General features: G+C 43.6%; 1 protein-coding gene across 4 annotated transcripts in view; it reads right to left on the reverse strand.

Moving 5' to 3' along the window:
• Positions 1 to 21,609, reverse strand: part of nav1a (neuron navigator 1a) — a 90,284-nt gene that overhangs the window by 7,830 nt on the left and 60,845 nt on the right. For 2 of the 4 annotated variants that reach the window (XM_079360134.1, XM_079360137.1), the window contains 13 exons: positions 12,504 to 12,642; positions 9,579 to 9,882; positions 6,235 to 7,060; positions 5,623 to 6,120; positions 4,697 to 4,738; positions 3,962 to 4,110; positions 3,695 to 3,874; positions 3,516 to 3,595; positions 3,290 to 3,313; positions 3,039 to 3,116; positions 1,634 to 1,717; positions 302 to 410; positions 81 to 202 (listed from right to left, as the gene is read on the reverse strand). In XM_079360134.1, coding sequence (XP_079216260.1) covers positions 81 to 202; positions 302 to 410; positions 1,634 to 1,717; positions 3,039 to 3,116; positions 3,290 to 3,313; positions 3,516 to 3,595; positions 3,695 to 3,874; positions 3,962 to 4,110; positions 4,697 to 4,738; positions 5,623 to 6,120; positions 6,235 to 7,060; positions 9,579 to 9,882; positions 12,504 to 12,642 — 2,635 coding nt within the window. The remainder of the gene's footprint in view (positions 1 to 80; positions 203 to 301; positions 411 to 1,633; positions 1,718 to 3,038; positions 3,117 to 3,289; positions 3,314 to 3,515; positions 3,596 to 3,694; positions 3,875 to 3,961; positions 4,111 to 4,696; positions 4,739 to 5,622; positions 6,121 to 6,234; positions 7,061 to 9,578; positions 9,883 to 12,503; positions 12,643 to 21,609) is intronic. The other 2 variants (XM_079360136.1, XM_079360135.1) reach the window with 2 other exon arrangements.

Here is a 21,609-nt window from a genome sequence, read left to right on the forward strand (position 1 = left end):
CTTCATGTTGTCGGGTTGCTGTTGCCAACAGACTAACACCATGGCTTGGCTCAGAAAGAATAAGCAAAGTGCTCTCTTACCCAGCTCTTCTTCTTCTTCTTCTTGGCATCTTGGTCCTTCAAGCTGCCCATACTGGACATGCTGGTCAGGCTGTTGAGACTGGAGATGCTCTCGCACGAGTTCTGACGGCGAATTCGCACGTCTGGTAAAAACAAGGAGACGGGTGGGGGAACGTCAAAACGGGCAATCATGAGGAGACGCAGAAGACGATAGAAAAACATCGACAGGTCGAACTCCAAACCTTTCATGTTATCCGGGTTGTTTAAGACTCCGTGTATGACAGCCTGGGCTTCTTCGTTCTTGAATCGCATGGCTTCGATGGTCTCCCTCAGGTCTACCAGCTCTGAGTCCTGCACAGGCATTTGATAAATGACAGTGATTTGGATTAGATTCATCCGTTTTTAAACTCAGATATGACAGCTTTACCCTCCTCCTTTTTTTTTTTTTTTTGAATTTCAAATAATCCAAGCGTGAAACACACACAAGTACATCATTTTAATCTATTGCTGTTGCTCAATCTCAGAGTATGGTGATGTAGCCTATAATCATACGTTGTACTTTTCGACTGGTGAGGCTTTACGATTCTTATCACCTTTTTAAAATGTCTCTTTTTTAATATCCAGAATAAACAGGGACAGTTTCTATTTATCTTCGTGGAGATCAGTGGAAACGCCTGATGTTTTTATCCAGTATACAACTTAAACCAGCGCTATGATCTCAAACAACTGGCGGGCTTGATCTCCTGATGCTAAAAGTTCAAAAGAACAAAGAGCTCTGAACAACGGCCTCTCTCTGTGCTGCTTGTTGTGTGTTAAAGTCGATTGCACGCCTCTCTAAATGGAGCTACCCGACCCGTCTCCTAAAAGTTAAAGAGCCTGTGCTCCAGGCTGAGCTGCTCAGGTCAGAGCGCTGGCACACACAACAAAAGAGGGTTTTTTTTTTCTTCTTCTTCTTTCCTGGAGGGTCTAGACGGTCCTTTCAGAGAGAGCAGTAAGGCATGAAGCACCGAGAGCGACTCCTCACATTTATACACACACTGAACAGCGCCTAGAGCAATGATCAATTCTCTCACACCAACGCACATACAAAAGCTGAAGAATGCTGGAATGTAATGTTTGGTGTGAGTGCACGTGCGAGCTGTTTGCACTGTGGGCACTCAGTAACCCTGTGGGACAGCAGCCCGGGCCTCTGACCTACATCTAGCTCCCCTCTTCAGGAAGCGATCAAAGTCACCTTGCTGTGTGCTAGCACAACTCTGACATCACTTAGTTTTCCGACTATGAGACAAACTGCATCAAGTATAAGGCAGGTGTCCATAAAGCAGCTTTTTCACTCAGCATAGAGCGTTTGCAGCAGAAGGCCGCCAACCAACAGTAGAAAAAAAAAATGTTTATGACCATCAGAGAGGCGAACAGTGATGTCTGCGTGCCTTTTTTGGAGAACGTCTCTCCCTTGTTAAAGCTGTGGGCAACGTTTAAATATTGTACGCTCTGTTCCTGTTATCGATGTCCTGAATCAGATAAATGAATGGAATGAAATGAATGTAAGTGGAAGTGCGAGAATGTGATGTTACCTTCTGATCATGGCTTACTGACAGACTCTGCAGCCGAGTTGTCATCAGTGCCAAGCTTTGCTCGAAGGCAGCCACCAGATTTGACTGTTTGGAAGGAGGAAAGATAAAATCAACTTTTCTGAAAGCAGTAAAACAGGATTTCCATTTTTTTAAATCAAAATAACGTTTGATATTTATATATGTAACTGGTCTTTGATAGAGCATCTTTTAGACACTGATCAAGTGTTCAGAGACTAATGGAACTAGAAATCTACATCCATACAGCAGTCTTTTCACCTTTCTCCTTGAATAACACACAAAGGCTGCACAGGATGTCTCCTGTGGAAAATTCATCTGCTCTGTAATCCCCCCTGACACACACACACACACACACACACACACACACATACACACACACACACACACACACACACACACACACACACACACACACACACACACACACACACCCAATCTCCTTTATAGAACACATTAATACAGTAAAATAATGGAGGCTGCCCAGTCATTAATCCAGCACATAATCCTGTTGTGATCCTAGCATCTGTTTTGCATATTCACTGCCCTCACCTAATAAGGTCAAACTGTATGAAAAAACCTCTCAGGGGAAGAATACACACACACACACACACACACACACACACACACACACACACAAAGACAACGACAAAGAAAACACTTGACTGATGCATGCTGCATTAAATTGTGAGTAATGACTGTGCTATTCTGCTGCAGTCGGACCAATGGAAATACTGACAGGGTGGTGGTACAGGAACAACCTTGCAGAAAGGGCGTGTGTGTGTGTGGGTGTGTGTGTGTGTGCAGCTAAGTAACTCTGGGAGAGGTTCAGGAGGAGGTTAGTAGTCTCCCACATGGATAAGAAATGTACTGTGGTGGCACAGAAATGATGTATGACTGACATGCTGGTGTTTATAAATGTTAATCTCTGTGTGGGTCTCCTTCCAAGTTTGAATGAAGGACAGGTGTTGTATCTTTTAGTGAATTAAACATCATGATCGGCAGGAACAAACATCAAGTAGAAAACAGAATCGGATGATGTCATGCACCGTGTTGTGTGTTTTCTTTCACTTTAAGCAGGAAGAAAAAAAAAGACAAGCTGTCATTGCTCTTTCTCTTCTATTGTGCCTTGAACACTCATGGTTTTTTTTGGGGGGGGGGATCAGTTTCCTCTGCCTCAGGGCACAAGGGTACATGTCATGTTCAGCTGGACAGGTTAAAAAGACGAGTTACATGACAGGGTTTGGGGGGGGGGTGTCCCTTTTATCCTAAGACATATGTGGATGGAAGTTCTGTAGGGACATTTTTGAGGCTATGACTAGAGGCCTCTTTGTGCTTATTAAAACTGTCCTGTAAATGGAGCATGAAAAAGCAGAGTTACAGTACATACGTTTGCTGTCAGCTGTGTTGTCAAGTTAGACACTTTCTCCTGTGATGATTCCAGCTCCCTCCTCAGCTTACGGATTTGCTACGAAGAAAATAAGATTTGTTACTTTTTTTTTTTTTTTTTTTTTTTTTAAAGACATGGTTCACAAGAGCACAACAAAAAAAAGGCTGACTTTACACAAGCCACAAGTTAAGAGACGAAAAAAGGAGGGTAATGAGAGGGAGAAGAAGTAGAGCTGGAAAAGACACACTCACCTCTCCCTGAATCCTTTCCTCAGCCTTTGGAAGCAGAGGGAGTAAAAGCCAAGATGTTAGGTAAGAGAAAAAGAGACGAGAGGAGAGAACATGCGAGGAAAGGAGACTAATAAGATATATTTGGCAGGCAAAGGTAGATAGTCTTCACTCTCTTGTCTGTTTGTATGAAAACAAAGAAAAGCATCACTGTACACGTCACGACACACACACACACAGCTGTAGCTACCTGAGTCTGCATGCTGCCCACACTCACCGAAGAGTAGCTTGAGGAGGCGTTAGATGCCAGGGAGAGGACAGAGCCATGGACTGAAAAGACAAAAATAAGAAGGAATGGTAAGCATAAATTAGAAAACAACAGTTAATAGAACATTATGTAACAGATGTGCAGTTAATTCGGGGACTCACCCTCGTCTTGCTCCTTGTCCCTGAAGGATCCAGAGCGAACCATTCCCATGCTGCGGGGCCGTTCAGCCAGCGACAGCGTGCTGCCTAGTGGAGATGCTCCGAACAGCTCCAGAGAGGCATCGTGTGTTGGGATGCTGTTGGATCGAGTCATCCTCGGAGGTCCGCCAACGGGGCTGGGTACTAGTGGGAAATCAGAGGGATTGACTGAAGTTAAGTTACACACTTTAGACATGAAATTAAACTGAACGAATAGTTTTAAATACTCACCCATACTGGTCTTTGAGGTGCGGGGCAGGGAGGTGGGTGAGGACAGCAGTGGGAGAGTGAGTGAGTCGCTGATACTGAGGATAGTATGAGAGTGTCTCCTCTCTCCTTTCTCCTTCCCGTCATCCTCAATCTGAGAGGCACTACTGAAACTACACGGACAGAGGAGAAAGCCATTGATCATAATGGAAAAAAAAAAGACACTGTACCAATGATAAATATAGAAACTTTAAACAACTAAGGAAATGTCTATAACGTTCCATCACAATGCAGAATGCAGACCTTATCAATCGTGTATGACATGGATAACTGCTCCTATGAGAAGACATTTTAGACAACTGTGTACAATTTATTTTCATGAATCATCTGTTATATATACCGACAGGAAGTAACACTGCATAGGAGTAGAAAGTTCAAATGGCTATTGAACATTTGAAAATAACCCTAATGCTTCTATGTTATAAAGCATTCAGTGAACGTTAGTGTACTGTTTTCGTCAGGACAAACATCTTTCAGTGACACACAAAAATGTCCTCAGAAGACCTCGGTGACTCCTTCCTCAGGGGATTAAAGGCGGATTTTTGGAAAACAATTGATATAAAACGAAGGGTGAACACACCTGCCATTCACTGGTGCTCTTATCAATGGGCTGCTTTGACTGTGGTCACAATGCGTGAAACTATCAGTGCCTGAAAATCCAGTTTATAAGGGTGTGTATATATTTGTGTGTCCACTTACCTCAAACCTTTCTTTGGCAGCGTGTTTCTGTCTCTCTGAGAGCTGCGGAGATTAAACAATGTCATTATTAAAACACTGCTTTGGAGAGTTATTAAACTCTTAAGAACAGGCAGCAGGCACAAAGAAGCACAGTATGACTGTCAGGCGACTGGTGTCAGCCTATAATTATGACTTCAGTCACTATCAGTGCAGTACAGTTAGCGTGTGTGTGGGAGTGCATGCTCATGGTTGCATTTGCTTGGGAGTTGACGATGGAAATACTATTTTTAACCACCTTATAGTTAGCTTATCATACACTTCATATAAGCATATAAGATAAAATATAACTTTATTGATCCCCAATGGGGAAATTTGCGCGTTGAAGCAGCAGCCGTAAAGAATAAAAACAAGTCAAAAACTGAATAATTTAGTAACATAAATAGAATTCCAAAAATAGTAGAACAGGATATATACAGAGGACGATACATAACAGGGTTGTTACTTTTTTCCCCCGCTGAAAGCACAGACATTAAATCTATTTTTTGAGTGTTTATCTCTTTTCTTTTTTTTTCTTTTTTTGGTGAAACGGTACTCTTCCTCTCTTTATCAATGATACGACTGTCCAACAAAGTGAGACATCTTTTCCAGAATGAAGCCGAAACAACTTTTCTGTCTGCCCATTGTGTGTGGCGAGGGAAATAAATGATTGTTGTGCAGAACAAAGTGAACTGCATATCAAAGACCGACCCTTATCTCGCCTGCCTTCCCGAGGCGACGAATACAATTGGTGCAGTTCTTCAGATGACCAGTAGGTGGAGCTACATAGCAGTAATGCAAAACATGGAGGACATATATTCTCTATTGCTTCAAAATAGGTGTTGCTTGCTGGTTTTAGAAAAATATGCAAATATGTGTGAAAGATGATCTTTGGTTGAAATTATTCTCACCTGTCAGTGAGAGACATTGTGATTTTCCTTTCAGAGCTCCAGCTGGCAGGAGGGCCTCTGTCTTCCCGTCTATCTTTCTCTCGGGACTCTAAGGTGGTATAGCCTCGTACCAAACTTTCCCTTTCCTTCTCCTTGGGCTCTGGGGCCAGACTCATGTGGCGCGGCAGTGACTCCATGCTGCGATGGAGCCCAGACAGGCGAGGGTAGAGAAGGGGAGAGGTGCTCCCTGTGCTTACTTCAACTCCCAAAGAAGAGACCTGCCTGGGCCCCAAACCGGTTCCCGTGCTCGAGAAGCAGGAAGAAGAGTTCACATTGAGTAAAGGGGCCGGGCTGGGGGTCAGGCAGGGGCCTGTGGAGCTAGCCAGGTCCTGCAGTTTAGAGTACGGAGGAATCTTAGGTGGGAGGGAGTCACAAACTCCCACATCCAGACTGTTGGAGTTTAGTTTGTCCAGCTGAGCCACGGATGGTGGTTTAGCCAGACTTCGCACACCGGATAACCTTTCAGACAAAGAAAAGCAAAGATAATGCATCTTCATATTTTAAATTTGGTCAAAGTTGCTGAAAAAAAACTTGGAAATGTTTAATTTGTTTGGTGTAGGGATATGTTGTTACCTGTGTGTGTTGGGTGAGGGGAGATCCATGCTCTTCCCACTGCTCGGAGGTCTCAGCCCCTGCAGCTTCCCTCCATTCTCTGATGGGGTCTGAGCTGGGCTGCCCTTAAGAGAACCGCCTCCACATTCAGAGTCAGATACTACAGATTTAGTTCTGGCCCTCTCTTTCTCCTTCTCCCTATCTGTCTGATTGACAGGACCTGGGCTCAGGATCCCACGCCCCCCTGCCTTACTTAACCCTGTCCCAGAACCATGTCCTGAGGTGGGCTCTTTGAGTCTCGAGCTCTGGGGGGCAACGGTGGAGGGTTTGATCAGCCCTGAGCCTGTGTCCATGGTGGTGCTCACAGGGCGGGCTGAGCTTGGTCGGGTAAGAGTCAGGGTGCTCGTTTTTGCAGGGCGGGGCAGAGAACGGTACTGTAGAGATGTCCTGGCATTTGGGGAGAGAAACCCGCTCTGGTCACCATTTGAAACATCTAGACTTGTCTTACGTCCCCCACCGCTACCACCACACAACGGTTTGACAGGAATACCAGACGATTTGGGAATCTTTCCCACAGTCGAAGAGTTGCAGGGAATGGAGCTGCCACCCGTACCAGTGACAGCGGGCAGACTCGAGTGGTTTGTGCCGTTAGCGTTGTTCGGCTTCTTGAAGCCAAAGTTTCCGCCGGTTGAGGGTCTGACGAGGCCGGATGGAGGTTTGCGTTGCTCCCCAGCACTGGTGCCGTTTCTGTGCTCTTTGCCAGCATCAGAAGAGGAGCGCTGAAGGCCAGAGGTCTTCACCGCTAACCGAGATTTATCCATTGGCTTTCCGTCTGACTTTACTGAACCTGCAGACACAAAAGACGGAAAAAAAACCCCTCTGATGAGTAGTCCAAAGAGACTAAAGCCTAAACAGTCTCTGGTGGTGAGTGAGACTAACCAAGCCATATTAGGACCTGATGTCTTATCTGAACACCTACGAGGTCTGACTGGTCTGCTGATAAAAAACAAATCCCTGTCTGCACAGACAGACAGTGTGTAGACAAGTCTCTCAGTCAGCTTCAAACAGACACACACACACACACACACACACACTTCCACTGTTATCATGCAGTTACTCCTCTTTTCCATCCTGATGAACCAAAACTGTTTTCCCTGGCTTTCCAGTAAGTGCACGTCTGTGTGCTCAAACTAACATGTTCAGCGTGGCTGTGGAAAACTGCTGTTCACACTCACAGAGGTGTTTTTTTTGTTTGTTTTTTTTAGCGGCACAAACCTGTGTGAAAAACTAAAATAAAACACTGTTTGGGTGGATTGGGAGAGAACTTCAGAGGGAAATTACGTACCAATCTGTACATTTCCCTGTTGGCCAATTAATTGGACTTGTTTGGAAGTTATTAAGGCAAAAACACTTTCCAAGACACATGTGCACTCTGCACTACAACGCCGCCCACGCTCTTCATTTGTATCTAATGGGAGTTGTTATGGGAGGTTTATATACAAGGCATTAACAGAGTCAAAGAACGGCTGTTCAATGAGACCCACCGGCGTGCTGCCTTGGGACATCTGGAGTCACTTAAGGGTATTTATAAAGCCGCAAAAGACACATAAGCTCACATACGGCCAGACATACAGTATATACCACACACACAGTCACAGTCCTCAGTGATCGGATCGTATAGGAATGTGGCACAAGACAACACATTAGGCTCGGAGTTCTGTTGTAAACGCGAAAATTGGGTTTACATGTCAAGTAATAAACTCAATCCGTCGTGTAACCGCAACGTTGCATGATCCAAGAACGTTGTAAGCTGCAGAAACACACACAGTTAGTGATGAAGGGCCAACGCACACTCACGCTCAGACGTGCGTTTTCATTTCGACATTACGGAACGTGATTTATTGACACGGCTATAGAGACCGTTGAGCTCGCATTGAGACACTGTGACGTGTAGAAGATACCTGCATTCGCTCTTCGTTGGCTTGCGAGTCTACAGCGTTGGAGAACACAAAGGCAGACCGAAAAAGGTTTTGTCTCTGGATGCTGACTCATTGATAGTCTCCTCTCTTAGTTCTTCCTCTATTCAAAGCCACTCTGGTAGAAGTCTTATCTATCCCATGACTCCATAATGATGTTGCCAATATCTCCCATCCACTATTAACATGTATGTGCTCAGCACAATGTTGGTTAAATTACAGTATACAAAGATTTGTACATGTGTAACCTTAGATTAGATTATATGACTTTATTGTTCACCGTGGCTTCTCCAAAATAACCTTTGCTTGATTCATTCAAACTCCTTCAGTTTGATGTTGTTTTTAAAGACATTGTCCCAATGAGACACATGTATGAGGCGTATGAGACAAACCTCAGAGATAAACTAATCTCAGGGAGGAGCACCAACGACATCTCTGACTGTCTAAGAATGTCTTGAATTCATTAACTCCTCTAAACTAACGATGAGTTACAACAACCTCTGGCAGTCTGCGGCTATCACTTGAATACATCATGTGATTAGTCAGTTTATAACCCAGTCGCAGATTGAGTTGTCTTCAATGAATAAAAACAGATGATCACAGGCTGATAAAACACACTTTCTTTTTTTGACATATCTATTATCCCAACAGCTGGCAATGCAAACAATGGACAGTCCAACTAAAGGGGACTGTTTACACAGACACTACCTATCCAGACTGACACACATTAGATTAACTAATATCCTTTTGTTTTGCTTGTCTATATGAGTGTGAGTGTTTTTGTGTGTGCTTACATAAACGGCACACAGATGGCGTACTTAAAAGGCAGCTGCACAATCCCATCATTGTGCGCTCTGTGCGTCAGGAGAGAGCGTGTTTGCCTGTTAAGTGTTAGGGGTGACACTCTATTTGGCTGGCACAATCTCAGATGTGTCTGCAGCCACACAGTCACACACACAATCAGAAACACACGCTCTGACACACACCGTGTCTCTGGTCCAGTTGTTTCAGGGTACAAGGCCTTTATTTAAGTGCTATAAATTCTCTCTGTGCTGCACCAAAATAAAGCTCGGAGAGGAAAGGCTGGACCAATAGGAAGGAAAGAAAAGACAGTGTCTGTGTGTAGTGCGTGGTTGGCTGGCAGGAAGGGAGTGGGTGTTGATGGGCATTTGATACATGGCACCACTTTCTAAAGGCCCGGAGGGTGGGCTGCAGCTGTGGGTGAATGTGTGGGATGAAGACAGAGAATGTGTGTATTTGAATGTGTGGCTGCAAGACAGCCAGGAGGAGGGGGATTTAAAAAACAGCTAAGGTTATAAAACCATTTCAAGCTTAGCTATATATATCACCTAAATGTGTTTTTGTGTTCGTGTGAGTTTCTTCACTCACCTGCCACTTTCAGTCCACTTTGAGAGGTGTGTGTTATCGGTGATGTGACTCCCACAGGTGGGTTTCTTCCTTTCTTTAAAATGTTTCCTTGACCCAGGGTCTGAGGTTTCTTCAGTTCTCCCTTCCCTCCTTCCAGCCCCTCCCCATTGGTGCGAGTCTTTTTCCATTTATTGGCAGACTCGGACTTGAGACTTCCTGTTTCGTAGATGCCCCTGCTCTGGCTCTTGCGTCCTGGTTTGGTATCGTCGGTATCCCAGGACAAGCCACTCTCAACCAGAGACCTCTTCTCTGCATCTGTGCGCATCTAGGAAGAAAGAAGAGCATAACATTTATTGAGACAGACTCACAAGTACTGATCACCATTAATAAAATTGTTTTTAATTTCCGTTTGACTTTGTGTGATTGTGATTCATTTCCTGACATCGTCGAACACAATCCATGCTACAAAGAAAAGTTTGGACACTGGGATAAATGACTCAGTGGAACAACCCAATGAATCATGAATGTCAACAACATGGTGATCCTGCTCCCTTTGGACAAGTTTACATGTGTTTATCACTGCTTCAATGTTTGAGGAAAAGAAAACCACGTCATGAGTTGAGTGGACGCTTCAAACAGACAGCACAGCTGAAACATAATCCAATGAGAAAGTAAGTCAAAAGTTAAACTAAAGGAAATATGAGGTCATTATTGAGAATTGCATGTGTGTGTGTTTGTTTGTTTGCTGAATACACACAACAAACAAGTATATGCGAGTGATTACTGGAGTCTGCATGAAGATGGACATCACTTGTTTTCTTTTCACTTGAGTCAGATTATCCAACCCCCTATGAAGGTTATACAATTACGCAAGGTGTGTGTGTGTGTGTGTGTGTGTGTGTGTGTGTGTGTGTGTGTGTGTGTGCGTCTGCGTCGGTTCAGGACATTACACAGAGAGGTTCTCATGAAGACTCACATGCTGAATTCCTTTTTTATTAAAACCAATAGACCCCATGGGCAGGTTCACATCACATGAGGAGGAGTCATGGGTGTGTGTGTGTGTGTGTGTGTGTGTGTGTGTGTGTGTGTGTGTGTGTGTGTGTGTGTGTGTGTGTGTGTGTGTGTGTGTGTCTGTGTGTGTGTCCTGTCTGAACAGACCTTGTTGATAAAACATTGTCATTTCCTCACACAAATTCTGTGATTATTGAAACAGGAGGAGAGATAGGCATCTGTCCTGACAGCTGTGGCAAAACATGAACAACACAAACATAGAGAGATAGGCACACACAAACACAAACACACACTCGATACTGAGACAACAAGATTCATTCATTTTCATAACTGGTCTCCCTGTATAATGAGAAAAAACTACATTTCTATAATTCCACCTACAGTACATTAACCTTCTTTCGGCTTTAATTATTTTCTATCCTCACATCTTTTGTGTGCTCCCTTCCTTCATACCCTCCTCTCATCAAACCTCAAATCCTAGTTGAGTATGTTGTATAATATGTGGGAGAGAAGTAGGAGGAGAGGATAGAACGCCAGAGGCTGCCTTCCAGAAAAACTGGAAACCAACAGGAGCAAAAAGGGAAACGTTGGAGGATACAGAGACAAAGAGATAGACTCAGGGCACAAAGAAATAGAAACACTTAAGCGGAGGCCGACGAGAGAACAGGGCGCCATGTGTATTGGAAATGTGGGGTGCATGATGATGTGATAGTTGGTTACCATGGAAACGAAGCCATGGTGGGGGGTAATGGTTACTATGACTCCTGCATCTAGGCGTGGAGGGAGGCGATCCGGCTTTTACAGCTCGATGGGCAAGGATGCAGGTCTGCAGATGGCCCTGTGTGTGTGTGTATGTGTGTGTGTGTGTGTGCGCGCGTGTGCGTATGGCCATGTATTAGACTTTTCCTTTTTATGTACGTGAGCAGACAAAGACCCATACTCTCAGCATCGCTGTGCTATAGTTGCTATGGTTACACTGATTCTTGATTCCTGTTCATGTTGCCTCCTCTCTGTCTGTAAAATCCCTTCACATCAGTCAAATTAACCACTTTGCGGAGGTGTGACCTACATCAGACACTCCGGGAAAAGACATGCACGCACACACATGCAAAAATACACACACACACACACACACACACACACTCTGGAAACGATACAGCTACAGATGGATGTAACGGAACCTCAAGCAGAGCTGCAGACAGGATTTTAAAAAGATCACATCTCACATATCCTTCCATCTCGAAAGGTGACCATTTCAAAGCATCAAAGCAGATTTTCAAGAGTAAAGCGTAGATGTATCAAGGAATTGTGCAGAAGACACAAAATGACTCAGGACTGTTGTATAAACTCCAGTCAGTCAAGCTGATGAAACACCTGAACTACAGCTTCTGGATCAGCAGAATTAGATAGAGCCGGAACTATACAAGTCCCAAAGCCTTACAGCAACAATGACATTACATACTAATACTATTTCTATCTTACACTTATACTAGCTGCTCAATTCTGGACTTTGTACCAAAAAAAAACTGATTACAACATTTATCACAAAAAACCATCTCTGTGAACCACCATAGTAGAAAAAAAAGGAGCCTTGAGTAACACTGCAGCTATCCAGTATATGGACGGAGTGTGTGTTGCAGTGACATTGATCGCTGCAGATGTGATAAATAATATGAGTGTGTGTTGAATACTTAATCAGGCTTCGTCTCTGATGCCCGTTGTTGTCCATAGAGTGTGTGTCCTCTGCACACTGACTGAGTGTATGACACATCATTCAGCACCTCATCAATACCTCCCTAACAGTTTCATCGATACTACAGTAACCAACACACACTGCAGAAAGCTGTGAGTGTGTGTGTGTGTGTGTGTGTGTGTGTGTGTGTGTGTGTGTGTGTGTGTGTGTTGTGTCAACGTTCATGTGTATGTGTTACCTACCACGACAGAGGAGTTTCTGCGGGAGCCGATGGGAGTCGTAGGGAGGGAGTTGAGAGTGGGACTGGTGTTGAAGTCTTCAGAACTCAGGTTGTCCGAGCCGTCACTCAAACCGCTGCTGATGGAACTGCTCTCGTCCCAACTATAAGAAGCAACAACAAAGAGGGCATGTGTCAGGCCGTGTTCAAAAGGGAGAGGAGTGGTTTACAGTCAGGAGGTTGAGGACACTGCACATCTGTCACGTACAAGGAAACACTGTGACATAGCTGAAATGATCTGAACCCATGCTACTTTCTCTGCATGATTTTAAAGATACAGTTCCATACTTTGAATAACATGTAATCACCACAATCAACAGGATATGAAAATCAGTCATCAGACAACAATAATAATACACTTTATTTGTCGGCGCTTTTCATTAAACTCAAAGACACTGTTGGTTTAGAAAGACGGAAAGAGGACGAGACAATAAGGACAAACAGACAAAGCGACATTACACATAGGATGGAAAACAACATCGAGGTACAGATACAGTGCAAACATCACAATCATACATTAAAAATCTTATAGCTCGAGTTAGAAGTTAATCTTTTCTGAATGAGTGGTGTTTGGGATCATGGGATTGGGTTTGGGGTTTTCTTTCCTGTATCGTTGGTGAAATTTCATCAGCCTCACAACAGTTTATCCATTAACAGACGGTCAGTGTACAGCAGGAATGATGTAGATTCCAGACACATGAAAGTGCTGCTCTTGGGTTGTTTAATAGATTTTTGCCTTTTAGCGGTTACGTATCGTCGTCTGTGACAGGTGATCCGGACTTTAAGCATCAATCCAACAACCAGCTGTCTGAAAGGCTCTTTGATCAAGACGTTAAACCCGTCCAACACTTGAGGGACAAACCACCATCACATCCTACCATAAGCTCTCAAATCCAATAATATCTGACCAAAACAATCTGTGACAGATAGCTGGATCTCTCCGTCATGTTTTATACTGAATAAACTATTTAAGCCCCGCACTCTCAGTTACATCAGCGTCGGGTTTACTCGTCTCGATGTCTACCAGTTTTCCTTTTGATGAAATATTCATTGACCTCAATTAAAGCGGTCTGCTCTGTGTATCTAACTTTCTCACTTCATGAGCTGCAAACTCTTGGCAAACCGAAATCTGGAGCGCACTTGACAATATCTCAGCCCACAAAGACAAAAATAGCACCAGAGAACATATATACTGTTGCAATCGCCCACCAGTGCATGCAGGAGTTCAGTCTGTGCCAGGACTGTGAAGTCTGTTCGCTTGGCACACATCAGCTTAAATGATTTTCCTTCTTTCCAAAAGCAATATTTCTGAAAGTTTTGACATAGACAGGTTGGGGGTGTATTCACAGGAGTCTCCTTTCTTTATCTGTACCAAATCACTTTAACGTAATTGACCCTCTTGGCATAGTTAGTGCAAGAAAATCTTTGATATGCATCACATTCATGGAAGTCCTTTAGGAAACAGGAGTATCTGCTTTCCCTCAACTCGTCTTGTCTAGCACAGACACTGTCTTTCATTTTGTCTTATCTCACAGGTAGAAACTCGAATTTACTGTTGCGATAAGTAGAAGAGACTTTTTTTTAACAGTTACTACTCCGCTAAAACTACCCTTTCTAACAGGTTTTTTATTTTTTTAATCAGTGAGCTTTTGCTGACTTCACTTGACTTTATTAAATAGTTCCAGATTGCAGTTTAAATTTCTCCTCAGACAAATCGCTGAAGATTGATGTTTGATGGTAAAGAATAATGTCTCTGCATTAATGTATCAAGTCGTACAAAACTAATTGGATCCAATATGTCATCATCATGCTAAACACAAAGACATCAGGGAGGGTTGGGGGGGTGTCAATCTGTGCATATCTTGATGTATATTCACTTGTGTCTGTATACATCAAGTAGGTCACATTCAGGAAGTTTGGGGGTTGGTGGGAGTTTCTTTTATTAGGGTCAATAGGTCATCCCGATATCCTACTGTACTGGATAACAAGTCAAGGGGGCGGGGCTTGCCTAACGAGGTCGTGCATACTGTGTCAGAGGGGGGGATTGAAGGAGAGACAGCGGTGTGGCTCTTCCGGATGGGTGCCTGTGTGGGTCACACAGCACCCTGGGGGACTTGGCGGCAGGGATCAGGGAGAGAGGGGTTGAAGGGAAAGCCCTCCCTGTCTCGCCTGTGGATATACAGACAAAAAAAAAAAGAGCAGACGAGATTTTATATGTGAAGTGGCTGTCATGCTGCCTTGTCTGTATGCCTGCGCCGGATTAGGGGCAAATTGAAGATTGAGGCAGACACATCCAGAGAGCAGGCTAACACTTTCTGTCACCATGAGAAAAACACAACAAAACATATTTGCATAAATATCTCTCTTACTGAATTTGAGACTTCCATTAGATTCAAATAAAAAGACCTTTGTGATCCATTGTTAAACTTCTGATATTTTTATATGGAATGGCTGGTTTCAAGTTTCAGGACATAAACCTGACATTTTTACGTCTATGCTTTTTTTAAACAACATTTCTATGAAAGAAAAACAAGAGGAAGTCTTCTCTGAATTGGATTTTTTATAAGTTGTAAACCTAAGCATCAGATTTAGCAGCTGTCTTGAAAGGTTGTTTTTCCTTCAAGCTAATCCTGGTTCCCTGTTTTAACAGATTTCTATTTCGCTCAATATTACAAAATGTCCCCAAAGCAACTTACACAAATACAAAGGGGTTCTTCATCAACCAAATCTCCTTTTAGCAGACACCGCTTTGTGTCACAATGAGCACCTTTCTTTCTTTTCATGAGCACTATGTGGATGATAATGCTCTCAGATGAATAATTCAGATCTGATGGGAAACTGAACAAACACAGTCTCTGCTGGATTTGATGTCAGTCAGCTGACGGATGTGAGAACAGGAACAAACAGAGGAGGAAGAAGAGGCCAGAGGTCACATATTAACAGACAGCTCCCACTCGGCAGGTGAAATAAAAATCTACTGAAGAAGACAGGCTGATTGAAAAGTGCAAAGATGAGAACAAAGGAGACCCAGAAAGTAGTTGCGATGTTAAGACCATGTGTTCCCAAAAGGAACGAAAGATATCATAATTGTGTGATAAAGTTCATGTATGTTTAAATTTTATAATGTCTAAAAAAGTTAGGCCTGCTTTGATCTGCAGTAATTATGTTAAACCAGACTTCAATGACCCTCGCTCTGCAATTTTTTTTAGAGTAGAAAGGCTTTACCAAAGCTCCAGAAGGATCTGCCTTAGATTTTAAGCTTCTTGAAAGTTAATTTTTTTGTCAAACATCAAGATCCCAAGTGAGTTCGAAGGGTTTTGACCAAAAAAGGATTTTCTTATTTCCAAAATCTGAACTCCTCAATTGGTGTGACGATACGGCTACACCAAATCCACTGTCATGTCACCCAGCTCTAGTTCTTCATCGAGTCCTCTGGGTAAGATAAAATGAAGAAGGAAAAAAAAAAGAGGGCGATGAAACATGATGATACACTCAAGAGAAGAGGATGAAATGGCGCGTGGGAGAGAAGAAAGAAGTGCAAGGAAAAGCGTGGAAAAAGAGCGCTCAAGTGCGAGGAGAAGTGTTGTTGATAGCACAGGAAAAAAAACCTCCTCAACTTTTCTCCACATGATGCGCTCTCTCTCAAAACGGCATCACGTCTCTACTCTCCCTCCAAATCTCCCACCAGCTCGCCCCCTCTACTTCACTCGGCTCAATCCCTACTTTCCTTGACAGCAGCTTTTTAAATCTCCTCTAATAATCTCTCCTCGCTCCGCCTCGTCGTCTTCCTTCTTTAAGCAGCAGCTGCAGAGACTGAGGGATAATATTAGCTCTCCATTCATTTTTATCACACCGTTCACACATGAGCCAGAGCACCTTCTCACTAAAGCCTCTTCCCTGTCACTTTTAAACCTCCAGTATGTCTTCTTTTAAAAAGGACAATAGCCACATTACTGATGTGCGCTAAATTGTATTGCCCTATTGTGGCTTTCTATTTAATCTGAAGCTAAAGGACACAGCTGGGAGGAAAGGAAGATGACACTGAGGAATGGTACACTACAACTGTAATTGCATAAGCAAAATGAATATCAATGTTGATTCAATTCAGAGTGCAATAAAAGCCAGTTACATTGAGATGCCCTTGATTAAACTCATTCTTCACCTCAAGCTCAAGCGAGAAGTGTTTTTCTGCAACCCATGTGCAAAAAGCTGCATCCCACTGCGCAGAGAATAACCAAATGGACTCACTGTATTCTGTCATTAAAAGTCAGATGCCAGTCATCGTCACTTATGGTATGAATAGTGCTGCACTCACTCGAGAGCATTCTGAGATTTAGTCTCCTTTCAGAGAATTAGAATTTATTGCGCATTTTGCGGGTTTGAATATTTTATCTTCTTTTTTGTTTTCCAGACCGATCAAGGTCAAAGTGGTCAATATAAACAGCATCCCTCTCTCCACAGAGACGATGATTTCTTTGTGTTTCATAGTCTGCACAGAGGACCAGCACCACCCACACATGCTCTGAGCCTCACATACTAACAAGAGAGCAGTTCAATAGCTGCTGCTGCTGCTGAGCTAAGGAGGCAACTTTTACAGACTGGCTTCTGTGCTTCTCTGCCATTCAGACCAAGGAGCTAATTGCTCTGATCCCAACATGAATGGTCTTTTTTTTTCTTTTTTTTCTTGCTACTCATTAAGAGAGCGCCGCACCCGGTCTCCACTCCCTCTCCTCGCTCCGACCTGTCTGATGTTGCAGGATAGGATGGAGAAAGTGAGAGAAGAACAGTAGACATACAGGAGAGAAAAAGCAGCTTTGCCTGTTGGTTTGTGGGTGGAGTGCTTGCTGGGATTTGAAGTCTTGCCAGTGGCTAGGAGCAAATTTAACAGTATTGGGTGATAAGTGATTCCAAGTAAATACGCATTTGTTGTAATGGCACGTAAGGGATTTTGAAGAATGTGATGCTGAAGCTTTTCTTTGTTTGGGTGAATATAATTCAACATCAATGAAGCCTTTCTTTTTTGCAAGAAAACAGTGTGTTTGTCTCCTAGAGCCAATATCTGTTCTCCAAAGAGTTTAAAAGGAACTAATTATCTGATCATTTGTCAATACACATTAGAGAGGCTACAAAGCCCGTTTCTACTGATCGATATCAGGAGGGGGAAAATGTCTTTCTAAATCAAATCCCCTGAACCTCTCTTAGCAACTAAACAAGAAAGACGAACAGAAACCAGCTGAGTGAAAAGTTTGTTTCTTTAGTAATTTGGGTGTTTTAGGCCTTGGGAGATTTTTATTCTACAAATGGATCTCTAGTTTGTTTATGGGGGGCTGGAGGAGAGGATGCTGGGGATCGAGTCCCACCATACTACATCATACTACGCTCAGGTGCAGTTAAAGGCCCAGACACGTAGAAACAGACCAGCAGGCCACCAAAACCAAAGCTGGATTTTAAATCAATGTTTTCTGAGGAGCAAAATGCACCGGGCATGTTTGTCAAACTTTAAGATGACACACATTACATTTTGGTATGCAGCTATGACTGCAGAGAAGACTTTGACTCCTTCAAAGGATGAAATGAGTGGACAAGCGAACAGCACCGCTGAATGTTATCCGGCCATCTCTCGTTGTTCGGGGCACACTCTCCAGCTTCTCGCCGAGGCTGCTGATTGAATCACCTCAGTGCAGAGTCAGGTGTGTTTGTGGCTGATTGGCCTTGATTGAAAACAGGTGTGGGGAGCTTGTATACGCTGTTGGGCTTCAGTGCTCTGCGCTGACTCATTTTCCACCTTCAGAGGTAGTGAGCGGTTCTCCCCGCGGTTGTCTTCCCCCCGCGGTTGTCTTCCTGTTGCCTTTGTGTTCCTAAACACAAGCGAATCACTTTCTGTGTATTTGGCTCCATAGTCTCTCAGTAAATAACTTGGGGTGCTTTGTAGTTCTGTTGATATACTCCAGCCTTTGACTTTGTGTAGTGTTTTCTGGATCTCCTGGACAATTTAACGCAACGTTTAGTTTAAAAGGGTGTTTTGGCTCTAACCTTTAATTTGTCATCAATTTATTGCTTGTGATTGTTGTGATTATCATTCTTGGATCACTTTAAGAAACCCCTGGGTCTTCACCTGTGCCCCACTTCCCCCTTTCTTGACACTTGTGGACCACATTGGAGCGGATTAGATCAAAATAACAAGACCCGTTGGAGGCTATTAGCAAGTCAGTGAGGTTGTCTAGAAAAAGAGGAAGTGGTACAGTTAAAACCACGAAACAGTTAGTAAAAACCGTAAACATGCCACATTGAATGAGAAAGGGGTCTATTATTTGTATCCTCAAGGGGTTAAAGACGTTTCTTCTAGGCTGATATTTGCACACATTTTGTCCCACGTGTAAAAGCATGGAAAGTGTTTCTGCAGTCTTACATTGGACAGGAACTTTCCATTCCTATTAAAATCCACAGTGTCACATGGCAGAGCCCAAAATGGCTAAATCAGAAAGGCTCCTGGTTGTACTGATGCCTTTTCAGGCGAGTGGAAAGTAGGGCAGGGCCAAACTGGCACTGGGCAGCCGACAGACACCGGAGGGGGCAAGCATGAAAGGGCTGCTGAAGTCATTAGATGGACTAAAAAGACTAAATATACGAGACAGTGACGGCTGCTGGACTAGATGCTGAGACTCACTGTCTATGCTGTCTGTTTATACAAACAGAGGAACAGAAAGATATCAGATCAGTCTGAGGAGATTGACAACTGCAGGAGACTTGACCTCTGCGGCATGGCTGAGGACACTCAGAGGACACGTCTGCCATTACCAAGAAAAAAACCCCAACTGCAACAATATCATCGACCCTTCCACCGTATAATGACACGGACCATCTTACAGCAGGTGTAAAGATGTCTACACAATGTTACTTATGTTGCTCAGAAGCTTTTGAAGACACCGAAAGGAGAATTATAAAAAGAAAAAGAAGAATCCTAAAATTCACATTGTGACTCGCTGTCTGTTTCCACATTCTCTTCCGCTTTGAGTCTGGACAGATAAAACAGAATATGAACCAAATAGAGAGGACTGTTTTATCACAAATAAATACGCACGAGGGCTTTTATAGAAACCCACATCCACACCCCTGAAAGGAAAAAGAGCGACACATTTGCAAGGGCCAACATTGTGACCGGTCATAACCACTGCCAGGGTTTTTTTTCTTGGACTACACTGACCACATTCTTTTTTTTCCTTTTTTTTTTAAAATGCTCTTAAGTTGGTTTGAGCCTTGGAAATGTTCTGATACAAAACACACTGATCCTGTGCACAAGCTGGCTTTAAATCTGTGTGGCAGGACATTTACCTGCTTGGACCAAAAGAGAGGGTCGAGTGAGGCTTTTGTGCCCAGATGGCTAACAATATGGGTTCCTGGACCACTTCAGCAGCTTATCACCAGGACACACACACACACACACACACACACACACACACACACACACACACACACACACACACACACACACACACACACACACACACACACACACACACACACACACACACACACACACACACACACACACACACACACACACACACACACACACACACACACACACACACACACACACACACACACACACACACACACACACACACACACACACACACAAATCTGTGAAAGAGATTTCACTATCAGGTGAAATTGACATTGTTGGTTTATTAGCATGTAACAGATTAAACACAAATAAAAATCAGGGGAAGCTGTAGTGATATCCAAAACTCTTTGTTGCTGTATGAGCATTTTAAACCCCGTCACATTTCTCCTTCTGCATAGGATTAACCATCACTGCAGCACCATATAGGACCATGAATAAATCCCTCTGCAGGCCATGCATGTATTATATCTTGAAAGCTTCAAACTCTGACACACAGAGAACAGGTAGACATAACATAGCGTGCACATCCAGCCCCTGCAGATTGTCATACTGTAGCTACAAGATCACAGTGTACAGTAACCTCTCTGTGACTTTATGTGTTGCAGCATGTGCAGACAGATTGATATAAAATGTCATTATTATTATTTTTTTATATATTAATCGACCATCTGCTGATCTGGACACAAGTATTGTTCTTCTCAGAGAAACACTGCTAAACACTGCCTGGTTGCTGCACTCTCACTGATACACGACTTATTCCACCACTTCTTAATGACGCCATGTTGTTGTCTGGACACTTGGGGAACTTCTTGGCATGGTGAACAACAAATCTGTGATTAAAAAGAGCGTTTAATTAGCTACTCAATGCAGGTCCTCTGCTGAGCTGTTTTCTCAAACACTTGCAGTAAATCATTGACAATGCTCAATTAAAAAAAAAAAAACAAGATTGTGCCGACAGCCTCTGGGTGCACGCGAGGCAGAAAAATTAATTTCCTCTTCAGCGTTATTTATTGTTTCCTCTCCGCGCTATTTCCACGATGTAGAGCGAAACAATGAGTCGTAGCTGCTCGGACAGTCTTTTGTACACACACACACACACACACACACACACACACACACAGAGCACACAGCAGTATTTGGGCATTACTGGGGATTACAGAAGAGGCTGGAGTTAATGAGCTCGTAATTACTGCTAATTCCATCTGCCACCAGGATCAGAGCAGGCCAGGGATGTCAGCGAGAGGTATGGCGTGTATGTTTGCGAGTCCAAAGAGGTCACACTCATAAATGGCCATCACAGAGGAGAATCCCCTGTTGTGCCTTTGACGGGCGTTTCCCTGACAGTAATGGCCTCGGGGTTTAGGACGCAGTCGCACACACGCATAGAAGTAGTCACAAACACATCAAATGCACTTAATTGCCATTGTCCCCTGGAGTGAAGCTTGAATTGGCTGTCAGAAGTGTGTGATGTTAGTAGCTGGTCCAAACGGCAGCTTCGCTCAAGCCACAGCTCCTCTGAGGGTTAGTCCAAAGCCAGCAGAGCTGTATATTGCCGTCTCTGAGATGAGTGTGCGTGTGTAGAAAAATATTGAGGGATATCTTTCTTCCAAGTTTTCCTCTTGGGGTGAGGGAAAAGGGACAAATTCTAGAAATGCTTCAGGGC

This window comes from Symphodus melops, assembly GCF_947650265.1.
Source record: "Symphodus melops genome assembly, chromosome: 13".
In the NCBI taxonomy this organism is placed as follows: Eukaryota; Metazoa; Chordata; class Actinopteri; order Labriformes; family Labridae; genus Symphodus; species Symphodus melops.